General features: G+C 40.9%; 1 protein-coding gene across 7 annotated transcripts in view; it reads right to left on the bottom strand.

Annotated features, from left to right (window-relative positions):
* The window catches only part of NOSTRIN (nitric oxide synthase trafficking), a 65192-nt gene that overhangs the window by 5865 nt on the left and 44071 nt on the right, over positions 1-15256 (bottom strand). For all 7 annotated transcript variants that reach the window (XM_014860479.3, XM_014860486.3, XM_014860491.3 and 4 more), the window contains 5 exons: positions 14897-15022; positions 7462-7560; positions 7241-7366; positions 3201-3309; positions 2218-2306 (listed from right to left, as the gene is read on the bottom strand). In XM_014860479.3, coding sequence (XP_014715965.1) covers positions 2218-2306; positions 3201-3309; positions 7241-7366; positions 7462-7560; positions 14897-15022 — 549 coding nt within the window. The remainder of the gene's footprint in view (positions 1-2217; positions 2307-3200; positions 3310-7240; positions 7367-7461; positions 7561-14896; positions 15023-15256) is intronic.

Genomic DNA, 15256 nt, shown 5'->3' with positions numbered 1-15256 from the left:
GGATATTTGAGTACAAAAACAAAGAGTGAAGCTAAAGATACACTCCTAGTCTTTTCCTGTTCTCAATTTAACCTTGAGCTAGAAACTTTATAATGATTTCTTTCTCAGACTGTGTTCAGTCAGGATAAATCAAATAACAGAATCTAAACATTGGAAGGGGCCTGCTCATTCAATCTTCTCCTCCCTTCTCTCTCTGTTTTCCACACCTGAAGCATGGGGATCCCTAATCCTAACATCCCTGCCAGGGGGTCACAGCCATGGACCAGACACCTCCAACTGATGGGGAAGAGCTCTAACGCCTTGAACAATCCACTGCATTGTGGGGCAGTTTTATCTAAGGTGAAATCAAAAGTTCCCCCTACCTTCTGCCACTAGACCTAGTCTGCATTTGAGAGCATCACGGAGCAAGACTCTTTCCTTTTCTATGTGGCACTCCTTCCACTATCTGAAGACAATGTCTATCTTAAATACCTCCAGTTTCCACAAGAGTTTCTCAAACATGCCTTGCCAAGATTCTCGCTTCAAATGTGATGCTTCAAGGACCAAGAGACAATGAATTAGGAAGACTTTAAATGAAAGAGAGTTTCCTCCTGCAAGAAACCTGGGTAACATGAAATCTACCAATATCACAAGTTTCATTCTACTAAGTGCAGAGGTGTGCAATGAAGTTACATGGATATTTGGCATCCACCTTTTGAAGGTTTATATTTGTTCCATCACTAGATCGTAAGCACCAGGAGTTCAGAAGTCAGATCCTCTCCCGCCTTGCATCCTCCACTGTGTGAATCAGGCCAGTATGTACCCTGATGATCCTAATACATGTTCTATGCTAGTAATGACAATGACAAAGTTCTATGCAAGAATAACCAAGGAAATAAACATAACTTAATGCCATCATAAAATGCTCTATATGACTTTATTATGGCAAATATTATTTGCATCAAATTAGTTAATGAAACATTTTGTGCTGTCACAGAAAACATCCTATCGTCTGTTTTATCATTTCATAAAAATTGTAGCTGTGTGTCATTGCAGATGTGTTATACCTCTGTTCCCAAGTGAACAGAATTCAGGCCTTTCTTTTCCCAAGAAGCATTAGGTTTGTTTCTGCAACAGTGCCACCAATAAAGGAAGCCTTTGCTAAAAAATAGATAAAATATATCTGGCTGCATCTGCCTACTTTCACCAAAGAATGATTGAAATTGCCCATTTGGACAGAATCATTAGGTACCTACTGTCAGAAGAGAATTGTTAGGCTATATGAAGGGAAGGAAAGCAGGCCCAGGTTAGTTTTCTGTATCCTTCAAAACATGGCTAAAAATTGTATTTCTTCCTGAAGTTTTCTTAGATTAACCCCAATCAACTTCCTCTCACTCTGATCACAGCAGAAAACCCTTATCTTGCACACATAGGTGATGTGTATCTGTTTGCTTTTATTCCTCTATAAAATGCACGGACCTTTGCTAATTCCCCTGTTGACGCGAGTACCTCTGAAGTGGCCACCTTGTCCATCAATCCCCACAGAACACCCCCCTCCCCTCAAAACAACCTCAGCCTCTAAAGCTGCTCCTTGCTTCCCCAAAAGCTTTCACCTCACACCCAGACTACCCTCTTCCTTCTGTGTGGTCACATCTCTTCTTTCTCCTGTTATTCTCAGAAGACCCTGATGTTAGCTGAGGAATGAATGGAAAACACCATTTTAATAACAGTTACCAGTTTTTGAGCTCTCATCTGCACGTGGTGCTAGCATATTCTAGATAATATTTCATCGGCACAAAAACCCTTGAGGTAGGTACCAATATTGCCATTTTACTTTCGAGAAAACTGAAGCCATCCCAGGTCCCTGTGAACAGCAGAGCTAGATCTAAATACAGACCTTTCTGAATGCAGACCCTGTGTTTTTGGTCACTTTTCTTAACTGGGTTAAAGTACACATGGTTTCCAGATCCTGAAAGAATGATTCTATTTTGGGGAATTCTATTTTAGGCACAATTCTCTCCCTGGGAGGATACTCAAATGAACGTTTCCAAGTAGTTAGATTTTCCCAGATCTCTCAAACTATTTGTCCAGGAGCTGACCGTACAAGCTCTCTGACTAGATCGTTCTGTGTCATGAGAAAAGAAAGGCAAACAGAGGTCAAATGGGCCAGAAAACAAGCATTCTAAAAATAACTCTTTCATCATTAAATCTAGGAAACTGCACTCTGCAAATATGTACCTCGTCCATTAAGGCCGCTGTTGATCTCTGACTGTCCGCATCTGAGAAGGAGGAGTCACTCGAGTATGCTCTCAGCATCCGTCCCAGGCCTGAAAATGAAGTCATGCTCTCAGTCACTGTTCAGCCTGTCCTAAGGGGACACAGCTGAGAAGAGGTCACGCTCAGAGGGCCCTGAGCCCAGAAGAATTTCCTAAACCATTAGGGCAGTTTCCGTATGTAGTTGTTACTAAATTTTACTAAATGGGTGACCTTCACTTTTATTTAATGAAATCTGAGAAATACTGGTGTTTAAAGTGTCTTGACTGTTATTTTTCAAGATGAGCTTATGAATCCTCCTTGCTGACCCATTCCACGGAGGATTCCTGACATTTACCGTAATGGTAAGCTCTCCTTTGCTGTGGTATTTACATTTGTAATCATTTTGCTCTCTTGGATTTTCGATCAAGTATTACATTGCAATAGGTTGTTCTGTTCCACATAAAAGAAGCCACACATATGAGAATCAGAAGTGTGGCGTCATTTTTATTATCTGTATCGTTTTAGTGCTGCTGTACATTCTAGCCTGCCTAACTTCTAAGTGTAGGATTTGATTTGAGTGATTTTTCACATCGTTCAGAAAGTTAGTTTAAAAAGAAATGAGAAACCAAAAGCCCTGTGCACAAGAGGTTTACCATGTTTTGAAACAGATGGATTGTCCCTCATTCCAGCCAATTTCAGAAACACAGTAAAATGCTACATTTCTGGAAATGGTGGTATAGTACTTATATAGCTCTCACAGACAGACCAAATGTCATTTTCCACTTTTTGCTCTCTCTTTTCTTCTTTTTTATTTTTCTTAATTCACATAAATTAGGTTTGACATATGGTTCTCTAAATGAGATGATCCCCTCCCAACGAGCAAAAGCAGGATCACCCTAACTCTGAATGGAACCTCCCAGTAGAATCCTCCCCCTTCCTGGGCCATCCACAGAGTCATTACACACCTTCCTGGTCTCTCGAGGCTTTTTCAATATCTCTCTGCAGTCTTAACAGTTTCGATTTTATAGAAGACTCTTGTCGCTCTTTACTCATTGCATTGTTAGGCTCTTCCTCCTTTAGGGGAAAAAAAAGGATATTTAACAATTTAAGGGTGAAAAAGGAAGAGTAGCTACTCCTAATCACACTGAGACTTTCACCGACTGGACCTAATTTTAACTTCACTGAAGAAAAAAAGTAAAAAAAAATAAAAGCAGGGTAGCCTTTGGTTTTATACAGCTTGTTCTAACTGTTCTAGACCTGCTTTCTAAGAAACCATCCTCTGACAATCCAAATGTAGCATCACGCGGGTGCCTCAAGCTAGGACGGCCCCAGGAGTGGAACAGATGTTTATGGTGGTCTGTGCTGGCTGGCTGCTGGGGACACCTGAGCTAAAACACATACGCTCTTCCCACAATGGGTTTATAATTTAGTTAGACCTTGAAGTGTAACAGTGGGAGACGTAGCAAGTGAGGGCCACGTGCGTTCAGGAATGGTGCAGACAGGAATGTGTGGCTCACCAAGGCAGGGCTGTGAAAGCTTCAAAGAGGTTTGAAAACTTAACCAGGATTTTTCGGTCAAAGGGAAGTAGGGCAAAGGGTACTCCAGGCAGGAGAAATGGCACAAGCAAAGGACACAGGGAGGACTGTGTGAAAGGTACCAGGAACAGTAAACAGACCTGTTGCTTGAGCAAACATAGTGGAAGAAAAAGTTGTCTAACTGGTTTAGGCGAGAGTTTCAGGCCGAAATAGGGATTTTACTAAGTAGACTGTGAGAAGTCATTAATGATATCTCAGCTTTTACATACATTATTTCCAGGGTTGAACGAAAAAAAGATTAGGATGGAGTCGGTCGGGTCGGGAGGTGGCTGAACGTGGGTGTAGCAGAGGGACAGAAACTGGTGAAGAAAGAGGGAAAACTAATGACTGAAGATGAAAGTGGAGGAGTCAGGACTGATAAAAAAGGAGAAACACTAGGATCCTGAATATTGAGGGAGAGATTAGCTTTAGACAGCCATGAAGAAAGGGAGGGGTGAGGATTTAGAGCAAAGCGAATGGCCATTATAAAAATATAATGTATGGATAAAAATATTTTGTTTATGTATCATGTATTATATATCATAAAAGATTTCCTTATCTTCTTTATTACATGGGTTTCTTACAACAATTCTGTGGGATTGGTTTTGTTTTCTCCATTTTACCTGTGACACTCAGAGAAATAAATGAAGTTCCAAGACGAAACAGCTAGTGATTATTCCTGAAACCCAACCCCTGTGAACCCCAATTCTCTACCCGAATCCACTCTTTCACATGCCTGCCCAGGGCTGAGGCCCAAGCTGACGTCCCACCCCAGGTGAGCTCTCAATAAACTGCAAGGATGCCAATTCCCAGCCCTCAGTCGTCCTTGTTGGAAGAATGCACATCATACTTTGGCTTCCAAACCAGACCCCAACTTTTTTGGTTTGTTTGGGGACACTTACTGTTTAAAATGTATTTTCAGGGATAGCTGACTATGGGGTCAACTTAAGGATCAAGTATACTGCCATCCTTTAACTTTCTTAAATTCGTCCTTCTCATCCAAAGATTTATTTGGAAGAAGATCGATACTGGAGGAGGCATATAAAACCTCGGACACAATCTTTTGAACATGGCCTTTACAGTAACCTTACTGATATTTTCACCCTGGTCATACCCTCCAATATTTACACTCAGATTGTTCTCCTGTCTTACCCTAGTCCATGTACATTACATGCACTAGATAAAAGCCAGTCTACACTTATTGCCAATGACTATAAAGTCAGATTTCAGACGTGTGTTGCTTCGAGGATATTAAGAAAATCCTATTCACTCATTTGGAGACACAGTCCATTCTCTTAGACAACAGATATGTAGTTAGTCTGGTTTCATAGAAACCAACAGTTTCCACGGGCACGTCAATGAAAGATAAATTGTGACTGCTTAAATTTCAATAGAAGTTTAGTCAAATTTTCAAGGAGAATGACCCTTATTTTATTGACAGGTTAGTCAATAGAAGGATTTTTATAAGAAAGTGATAAATATATTTTATTGCACATTTTCCCATCTCAGGGATCACCTACACTATTTGGAAGAAAAAAAAAGTACTTTCCCCATGTAATCAAGTCTTCCTTTCCACTCCCATCTCTACTTTCGTTTCTGCTTCGAAGAGACATCGCTAGTGCTAATTTGTTTTGCCTTTGCCAGGGTAGGAAAAAAAGATTCAGTTGAAGAAATAGCTGGCCACTCACTGCTGTTTGGAGGGTGGGGAAGGGGAAAGCTGGTCAGGACTCATTGCTGTGCCCAGATCTAACTGCCTCTCCCTCTCCCCCCATCTCTTGTTCCCTGAGCAGGAGTCCTGGGATGTTGACTTTGGCTATACTTTTAATCCTATAGGAGAAAATGACCAGCAGGTCAGGTCTAAACACAGCGAGGAATGAGCACCCCAATCTGGACCTTGAAGGTCTGAATGAAATACGACAGAGGGCACAGGGAGGAGAGATCACGAATTCTTCCTGCAGATTTTGGTATAATGATCAACTCCTAGAACACTACAATTAAGACAAACAACAGGGGAGCAGAGGACAAAATCTTTGAGGCATGACCCCAGAAGATGAAGAACTTACCCCAAGATAGCAGGGAGGCAAGATGCCTGGGCTCTAACCAGGGACACTGATCAGTTTTTGGCAAGGAAGTTTACAGGACAGTAGAATCATCCAAATGCCCTTGAAATAAGCTTTTGTAATTTGGCACAAGTTTTTCAAAAGCAAGAACCATAAGGAATCTGGGAAATAAAACCTCTCCTAGGTTTCATGCCTTTGTACATTCCCCTCCACTCGAGTGTGAGCTGCACTTATTGACTCGCTTCTAACAAACAGGATATGATGAGATGTCACTTCTGAGATTAGCTTATAGAAGACTACTCTTCCCTCTTGGCACTCTGGCTCTGTCTCTCTTGGATCACTAGTTCCAGGAGAAGCAGGCTGGCATGTTGTGAGCTCTCCATAGGTGGAGAGACTCACATGGCGAGGAACTGAGATCTCCAGTCAAGTGAGCAAGGCCCGGAGGCCCACCATGAGCCACGTGAGTAAGCTTAGAAGCAGGCCGTCTCTCAGTAGAGCCTTGAGATGTCTGCAGTCCTGGCTGACACCTTGGTGGCAGCCTTGAGAGGGACTCAGAGGCACTCAGTTAAGCCACACTTGGATTCCTGACCCACAGAAGCTGTGAGATAATAGACATTTGTTTTAATCCATTAAATTTGGGGGTAATTTGTTATGCAGCAATAGACAACCAATATGATATACAGTGATTATTTACAAATCTCATTTGAAATGAGAGGAGAGCTCTACAGATACCCTGGACAGCCAGAAAGACGAACAAGTAGGTCCTAGAGCAAATTAATCCTGAACTATTGCTGGAGGCAAAAATGATAAAAACTGAGGGTGTCCTACTTTGGCCACATGATGAGAAGGCAAGATTCTTTGGAAAAGACAATAATGCTGGGAAAAGTTAAAGGCAGCAGGAAAAGAGGAAGATCAAATATCAGCTGAATGGACTCCATAAAGGAAACCATGGGCGCGAGTCTACAGGTCCTGACAGGGGCTGTGGAGGACAGGACATTGTGTCCACCACTCATTCAGAGCGTCACCAGGAGTCAGAGCCAACTTGACAGCATGTAACAACAACAAATTTATAGATCATGAAACCTGTCTGCCTGGCATTGCTCTTACAGAAGACTGAGTATAAAGATTCAGCCTAAAGCCTTGCTTGACTTTCTTCCCTTCCAGAGAATACCAAAGACATGTTTCCATTGCCTAGTTTCTAAACTACACACTGTTTTTCTTATTTATACAGACTATGAAAAAAATTAATATTTTCATGTCAAAAACAAGAGCTATTTCCTTTACAATTGCTCTCAATGTTTTTCAAAATAAATCCCTCAGTGCACGACGGAGATTCCCCATTAATGGAACTTTCTCTCATTCCATACTTACAAAGTAATCAGTTAACAGGAACTCAGATTTATTTTCTGTAGATGAGACTGCAGTTTCTTCCACGAGAGCCTGGATATCTTTTTCAACATCTATCTTGCTGATGGCACAGTGAATCTGTGTGTGGTACTGCAATGCCAAGAAGCAGAACAAGGTTGCTGAAAATCTGTTTCCCGCCAGTTCTGACCACACCTACCAGAAATGGAGAAATCTTTACTACTCACCGTGGTCAGGGTTTGGCCAAAAACAGAAATATGTTGGCTGTACTGGTTTAAGTTATTGCACAAAAGTTGAATTCTTTCCTTCTCCAGCTCCAGGATGCTCTAGAAAGGATAAAAAATGACATAAGATCAGCTAGTTGTTATGCAAAATTGAAGTCACCCAGCAAGCACTGACACACCCAAAGAAAGTCTGAGCGAACTGTCATGTCTGTGCCTCTTGATAATGTCATATCCAAACTGCAGTGAGGGGAGATTCCCAGGACAGGAATGTGATTTGGGGTCTGTCCTATTTACCCTCTATTAGGATTGATTTAACTCACACACTTTCCCCCGGCTTTTTTGGTCCAAAAGGCATATAGGCGGATGCCATGGGGTTACCTGACATTCACAAAGAAGGAGGAGAAAAGGAATCATTTGACACGCATCCGTGAGGTCTGGAGAAAGAGAGTGGCGCCCAGTAAAATCCATGTCTATGTCTTGGAAATGCATTCAGACATTGAATATTTTTAGAATTGTTTATAGTGCATACAAGGCATTCTGCTAGTCTCTGCAGGGGCAAAGATGATGAGACAAATTCTCTGCTTAAGGAAACTATTTGATGAGAGCACAACTCCAAAGTCCGATCAATTCACAATCCTGGCCTAAAATTAGGCCTGGGGGTCAGGGACCACGGTTTGAAGGTGGGAACATAGCCTCCTCATTTTGTGTGGGATAACAAAAATTCCACCCTTGGAGTTTCTTAACTTGCTGATAGGAAGGGTAAACAAGATAGGAGGGAGGTCATGTTTGCTTTGTTAGCCATTAACATTTTAGATAAGTCAGTGTTAGACTCTTGCCTCTTGCTGCCGGCTGGGCTGCTGACAGGTTGTTGGAAGGAGTGTGGGACGTTTGGCAGCTGGGCATCACGTGAGAAGGTCAGGTGGAGGTCAGGTGGAATACACAGGCGGGATTCCTAGGCCACATGGGGTTGGCGGGAGGCTGCTAAGCATGTGCCCAGAGGACTTTAGGCTTTGACAGAGGTGGCAGGTGTCCCAAACAACATGTCTCATCCGATTTTTATAAGGACAGGCCTGGGCATTCCTCCTTTATCCAGAGGCCAGCTTGGTTGCTGTCATACCTGCCATCCCACCAGACTCCATCCCACACTGTAAAGAGCGCTCAGCAGTAGTCTCTCACGAGGAAGGCTTTGAGCAAACTGGCGGGAGACGTTACCATAGAAAGTAAGAAGGGTGGACTACATCTCAAGGCCTGTGGTAGGGTGGGGGTGGGGGGATCCCAAAGGTCCTTGACTTCTCCCTTCCTGCCTCTCTTGGCACACCCGCAGGGCCCGCCAGCCTGATGTAGCACGGCGTTCCTTTACGTCCCTGAGTAGACTGCATCCACATTCTGTTGTTATTCCATCTACGGTATATAGTCATTTAAAACTTTTTAAAATTTATGTTTTTTAATTATGATAAAATTTATATAACAAAAAATTTTCCATTTTAACCATTTTTAAGTGTACAGTTTGGTGTCATTAAGTGTATTTACATTGCTGTGCAACCATCACCATCATCCGTCTCCAGAACTTTTTTCACTTTCCAAAACTGAAACTCTGCACCCATAATAAACAATAACTCAATAACTCCCACTGCCCCCTCTCCCAAGCCCCTATTAACCACCATTCTACTTTCTCTCTCTATGAATTTGGCTACTCTAGGTGTCTCACATAAAAGGATTCATACAATATTTGTCCTTTTGTGTCTGGCTTATTCCACTCAGCATAAAGTCTTCCAGTTTCATCCTTGTTGTAGCATCTGTCAGAATCTCCTTCCTCCTTAAGGCTGAATAATATTCCATTGTAGGTAAATACCACATTTTGTTTATCAGTATATAGTCATTTTAATGCTGCTACAAATACACACAGTAAAAAGCTCAGGCAGTAACTATGAACATGCATGTCAGTCACAGGCAAATTTTGATTCTGTGCCAAGCATCCTGCTATTTGAATCAGAGAGCCTGAAGCTCTGCTTCTCCATGGCCACCTTCTTTGTGGAGTCAAAACCCACACAATTTTTGTAAGCCAGTGGGAGCCAAATGCCTTTGTTTCTGCTGCTGGTCTTCTGGATCTTTTCCAAAATCATGGCGCCAGCCATTTGCATGTGGCCATGTGCCCTGTCACCCAGATAAAGCATTAAAGACCCAGAAGAGTATCCTATTAAACACAGTGCTTTTTCAAAGGGCAGAAATCATATGCCTCCTAACAAATGTGTAAAACAAACTCTGCTCAGTGACTTGGACCTCAAGTGGGACAGTCTCCAAAAACTGTCTTTACACCACAGAAAAAGATCTAGAAAGCAGCTGTTCTAGTTTAGCACTATGAGCAAAGGACGGGAGAGAAAAGAAAAGCCAAGCTTTGGGAACACAGTGTATCCTTAGTGGGCAGCTGTTGCTTTACTTGGACAAGTGCTGAGCCACTAGCCTCAGTCTGAGACTAGAATAAACAGTGTCCCTTGGTGGAGATGGTAATGTTTAACAGAATTTAATTACATTTCAGGGAAATCATTAAAATGATCTATGTTTGCTCATGAAAAGACGCTGAGATAAATTTCACTGTGCAAAAGGGAAATCCATATCTCATTTAATGAATTATTACTATCTATTATCTTGTTCTTTTTGTATAAAAGAGGTGGTAGAGAAGCAAAATCCTCTGGAGGACCTCAGACTGTCCTCCTGTGCTTTCACAACAGCACACACGAGCAAAGCGTGTTCAAGAGCTATCAGGAATAGCGGATTTAGAGCCTGTGTGGGGCCCAGGCACTGTGATCATTCACATCCTTCATTCATTCTTTCCAGTTCCTGCTGTCCTCGCCTTTGGTTTGTACTACAGGAGGAGCGTGGAGGGACTTTGTTTTCATCTAGATTGCATTCATAAAACTGGACAAAGATATATCACGCTCTTTCTAGAGCAGGAACTCTCAAGCTTTAGTATGTCTAGCAATCACCTAGACCCCTTCCTGAAATCATTCAGAGGTTCTGACTCACTCCATCTAGGGAGGCACTCAGGAATCAGAATTTTAACGAGCTCCCTAGGTGCTTTGGGACGTTATCCTAGGGCCTTAATGGGCCACACACAAAAAAATCTTAAAATCTTTTCCAGTTCTTACGCCCAGAGATGACTGCTGTCAACATTTTGATGTATTTCATTTCATCAAGGTATGTGGTTATGAATGGTTTTATCTTTCTAGTTATCTCTCAATTATTCAAATTTGTATCCTATTTTTTTCCACTTAACATTATACATAAGCAGTTTCCCATGCTGTTAGTCTCCAAAACACCGTTTTAATTAATAGTCCATTGTCTAGAATGTATTAATTCATTTAGTCATTCCCTTAACGTTGACCATTTTAATTTTCTCTCTTTTATTTTTGATGTATTTTGAATTGAAATCTGTGGGGTTTTTTTAGTTAATTTCCTCAAGGTGGATTTATAGAAAGGAGATTATAGTTTTTCAACTGAGATTCTAGGAGAGAATTAAGACCTAATGTCCCAAGGCACCCACTGTCCTCAAGGCACTCAATGCTATGAGTCACCATCTCTCCTCTGCATCTACAGTGGTACTAGTCACTACCATCCTTGGGAGAACTGAGGAAACTGTCACTCAAATTATTTTCTGTGTTCTGTGGTTCAGATGAGGAACACTGGTTGAGAATGGTAACATTTTTTAAGGCTCTTGATACTTATTGCAAACGGATCTCTAAAATAATTCCTTGAGTAAGTACTATCAATACCAAGCATTTGATTCTTGGTAATTCTTGGTAGTGTGGTTATTATTTTTCAAAATATATTACAGATTATTTCTACCAACTGAATTGTCTCTTCTTGGAAGGTAGGAAATATGACTTGAATATAGTATGATTATGAAATAATAAGACTAATTTTGACATGTGGTTTATGTAATTGGTTTCATTACTTGATAGCCACACTTGAGACTTTAAAATTTTTCTCATGGTATCTAGTAAACTACCATGAACATAGTTCAATGAATGTTCTCTTAAAGAATTTGTAAATCCAACCTGGAGAGTAAGAAGGGGTAAGAGGACACTTCATAGGAAGTTAAAATGAACTCTCATCTTTATAGAAGAATGGTGGGAGAATGGAGAAAAAATAAAACTGAATGATCCTGGTTGTCCCATTTCCACCTCTCACACTTATAATAGAATTCCCTTTAATCCAATTCAGCCCACTTTTGTTATGTGTCTTCATGAATATAACATTTTACTCCTGAGTTTGTAAACAACAGAGAGTATAGTGCATAGTGTAATATGTGAGTCAATGACTTGTTGGTATGGATTGAGTATATACAAGCCAGGGAAATACAAAGTAAGGGACTCATTACTGGTTGGGGTGAGGCAAGGATGACTTGACAGAAGTAACCTCAAGTGGGTCGAATGGGCTTGGTTTGGCACTCAGGAGGCAGAGGAGAGTTCTAAGGAAGGTGGGATAAAAGGAACTGCGTGAGCTAAAATGGAGGGGGAGTGAAATACCGGTGGCCTCCAGCCTGGTGGTAGCAGTAAGCCAGGATACAAGAAGGGTGAAAGGAAATCCTTCTTTTCCTTATGGAGAGTCCGACTTCCAGTAGACTCTCCATGTGACCTTCATTCTAATAAAACACCTAGGGTCTTAAACATTTTTAAAGCTGAGTTGAAAGGAGATCTTTTGAAATGTAAATAAATATATCTCTTGTCACTATCACGAAGACTTTATAAGCAAAGAAGATAATTTTCAAGATATTTCACTATAAAAGTTGGGACTGCTGAAAGGAGGATGGGGTGGAGGGAGAAGGCAGAGGAGGACCCTAACAGGAGAAAAGGAAACAGAGAAAAAGAAAGGAGAGACCTAGGAAGAGCCTCTGATAGTAAGGTTAGTTAGCAATAGCAATATCTAATACGTACTGAAGGCCAGCTGGATGTCAGCTACACCAGGAATCCTGGCAGCCATACTAGGTAAGAACCATAATTGTCGTCTATTGCTGTGACGTAGATAGAAGGATGAGAAGGACAGAGAAACTAAGGTTAAGTAGTTTTCTCACAGCCCTTGAGGGGGGCCTGGAGGATGGAGTGGGAGCAGCAATTTCTCTCCCATTTCTCAATAGGGCTGTCCTAGGATGCCAGCCTCTGTGGAAAGGCCAGAGCTTCACTGAGAAATTCTAGGGGGCAGGAAAAATAAGAGGTCAGTTTGGAGAGTCAGGTTTCACATGGACAAAGCTGAAATTTAAGCCCTTGGCCTTTTGTCATCATCTTCATCTAAAACCTATTCGGCATAAGCAAGGTACGTACCAGGGCCCTATGTTTGAAGGGATAAATTAAAGAAGGGTTTCTTCTCATTTTTTCTCTTCTTTGACCCAAGTTTTCACTTCTCTTTTAATATCCCTCTTCTTCCCTAACTCTGAATCTATCCTACGTTGAAAGTGGAACAGCAAGAAACTCAATACAGCCCTTCAATTTCTGCTTACCATGTGGCCTTCCCGCCCCCAGCTCTCGTTAGGGCAGAAGCATAGCACAGAGGTAAAGCTCGTGGCATCAGACTGCCAAGGTTGAATCCCAGAACCTGGGTAAGTTACTTCATCTCTCTCAGTCTCAATTTCCTCACTATGAATTGAGAATAAAAGTATTACCTCTTCAGAATATTGTGGTGAATACAAAATATAGTGCACAAATGTAGGTTAATTGTACTTAGCACAGTGCCTGCTCATACCCAGCACTTGTTACATATTAGCCATATTGCTCATACCCACATTACAGTGCTTATCAAATTGCATCATGATTGCTTCTTTTTGCAATCACACCTTGCCTTAAACATCATTATTATTTATTTTTTAAATTTTTTTGGTGAGGACGATTGGCCCTGAGCTAACATCTTTTGCCAATCTTCCTCTTTTTGCTTGAGGAAGATTGTTACTGAGCTAACATCTGTGCCAATGTTTCTCTATTTTGTATGTGGGACACCATCACTGCCTGGCTTGATGAGTAGTGTGTAGGTCCACATCCGGGATCCAAACCGGTAAACACCAGGCCACCAAAGTGGAGTGTGCAAACTTGGCCACTATGACACCAGCCTGGCCCCTAAACTTTTTTTAAACTTAAAACGTGTGGAGAAAATAAAAACATTCATGTTCTTACCACCCAGAATTGAAAATTATTTAATTTGGTCATATTTAGATTGACTTACAAAAGAGAGCTAAGCTATTCAGAGATAGTTGAAATAAGTTTTGAGCCCGGGCTTTTTGTGCTGCTCTGCCAGGAGCTGTCCACAAGCTGCGTGGCTGTACGTGGCAGCCCTGTTGAATTCCCACCATGAGCTCCACTGCCCTCATCCAACACAGACCCGGTCTATGTGTTTAAGTTTACAAACACATAGATAAACTCAGTATAGTTTGGGGTGTGAGTTTTTTAAATGTTTTAATTTACATCAATTGTATAAATAGTATTTCTTCAACATCATGTTTTTGAGGTTAATTCATGTTTAAATATGGTTTTAATTCATGTTTTATTGCTATATATTAGTCTACTTCCTAAATTAGAGCACATTTTAAGATTAATTCCTCTATTTATAGGTATGAAGACTGTGTATAACTTTTTCTCACCGTGCAATTATAAACAATTCTTCAATAAACATTCGTATACATACCCCTTGGTATACAGTTTCTTCAAATTTTTCTTCAGGATACTTGCCTAAAAGGGGAAGTGCTATGTTGTGGGTGCATGCACATCTCAGTAACACTCCATATCACTAACTTATTCTCACTAGAAGGATACTAGAATTCTTGTTTCCCAACATCCTTGGCAACACTTGATATTGTTAATTTTTAATTTTTGCCAAATGATTGAGCACCTTTTCATATGTTCATTAGTGATTTTGATTTTCTCTTTTGTGATGTCCTTGTTCATACCTTTTGCTTATTTTTATTGGATGATTTGCAATGCTTTATATGTCTTCTTTACCACTAAACTCTGCACATCTCAAGAGTTGAGATGGCATTTATTCATTGCTATATCTCCAGTGCCCAACACAACGCCTGACATACAAAGGAACTCCATAGGTGATTACTGTATGAATCCGCTCTCAGGCCTAAAACTCATTTCTGAGTACCCAACACTTAAGCCTTAACTTATACTTTAGTTCGACGGCACTTTGTAATGTTAGCTGAGTGCTATTGTGTCCATTGAGAATTAGGAGCAGAATTTCTGGCCAATGATGCTTAATAAAGATTCACTGGTAATTGCCTCCATGGAGAAAAATAATGAGAAGTAATGTGGTTTGTCTAAACTCACAATAGAAGCGAGTGTCACAGCTAAGGACGGGGATCATCAGACCATGTAACTGTAGATCTAACCTCCATTTTCAAGGCCACACAGAGCTCCATGGAAGCAGAACAAAATGTGAATGGCTAACTTACCTGGTAGCAGTTTTCTAGTGTGTTCTCCCATTTCAGTCTGGTAGAACAGCCGGCCATGTTTTTTTCGTAGTAATTTTCATCTTCTTTTGTCAACCTCTCAGTCGATTTTTTCAGTTTATTGAGGAGCTAAAGTAAAACATCAGTGTCACATGTTGATTAACACATTTATGAAAGCCTTGTATAATTTCATATTAGGAATTATATGCAGCCAAATGATATATTTCTCATCTCCAAACTAAAGTCATAAACAGTAACTATAGATGACAAAACCAAAGACCTTCCTCAGAAAAAAATGGATATCAGAGCTGAAAGAAAACCTAAGGGCCTTTCAGTAAGATTCCTTCAATTTTTCACATGAGG

This window comes from Equus asinus, chromosome 4, assembly GCF_041296235.1.
Source record: "Equus asinus isolate D_3611 breed Donkey chromosome 4, EquAss-T2T_v2, whole genome shotgun sequence".
Lineage (NCBI taxonomy): Eukaryota > Metazoa > Chordata > Mammalia > Perissodactyla > Equidae > Equus > Equus asinus.
Note: the sequence above shows the minus strand (reverse complement) of the source record. Positions and strands in the feature narration are given on the sequence as shown.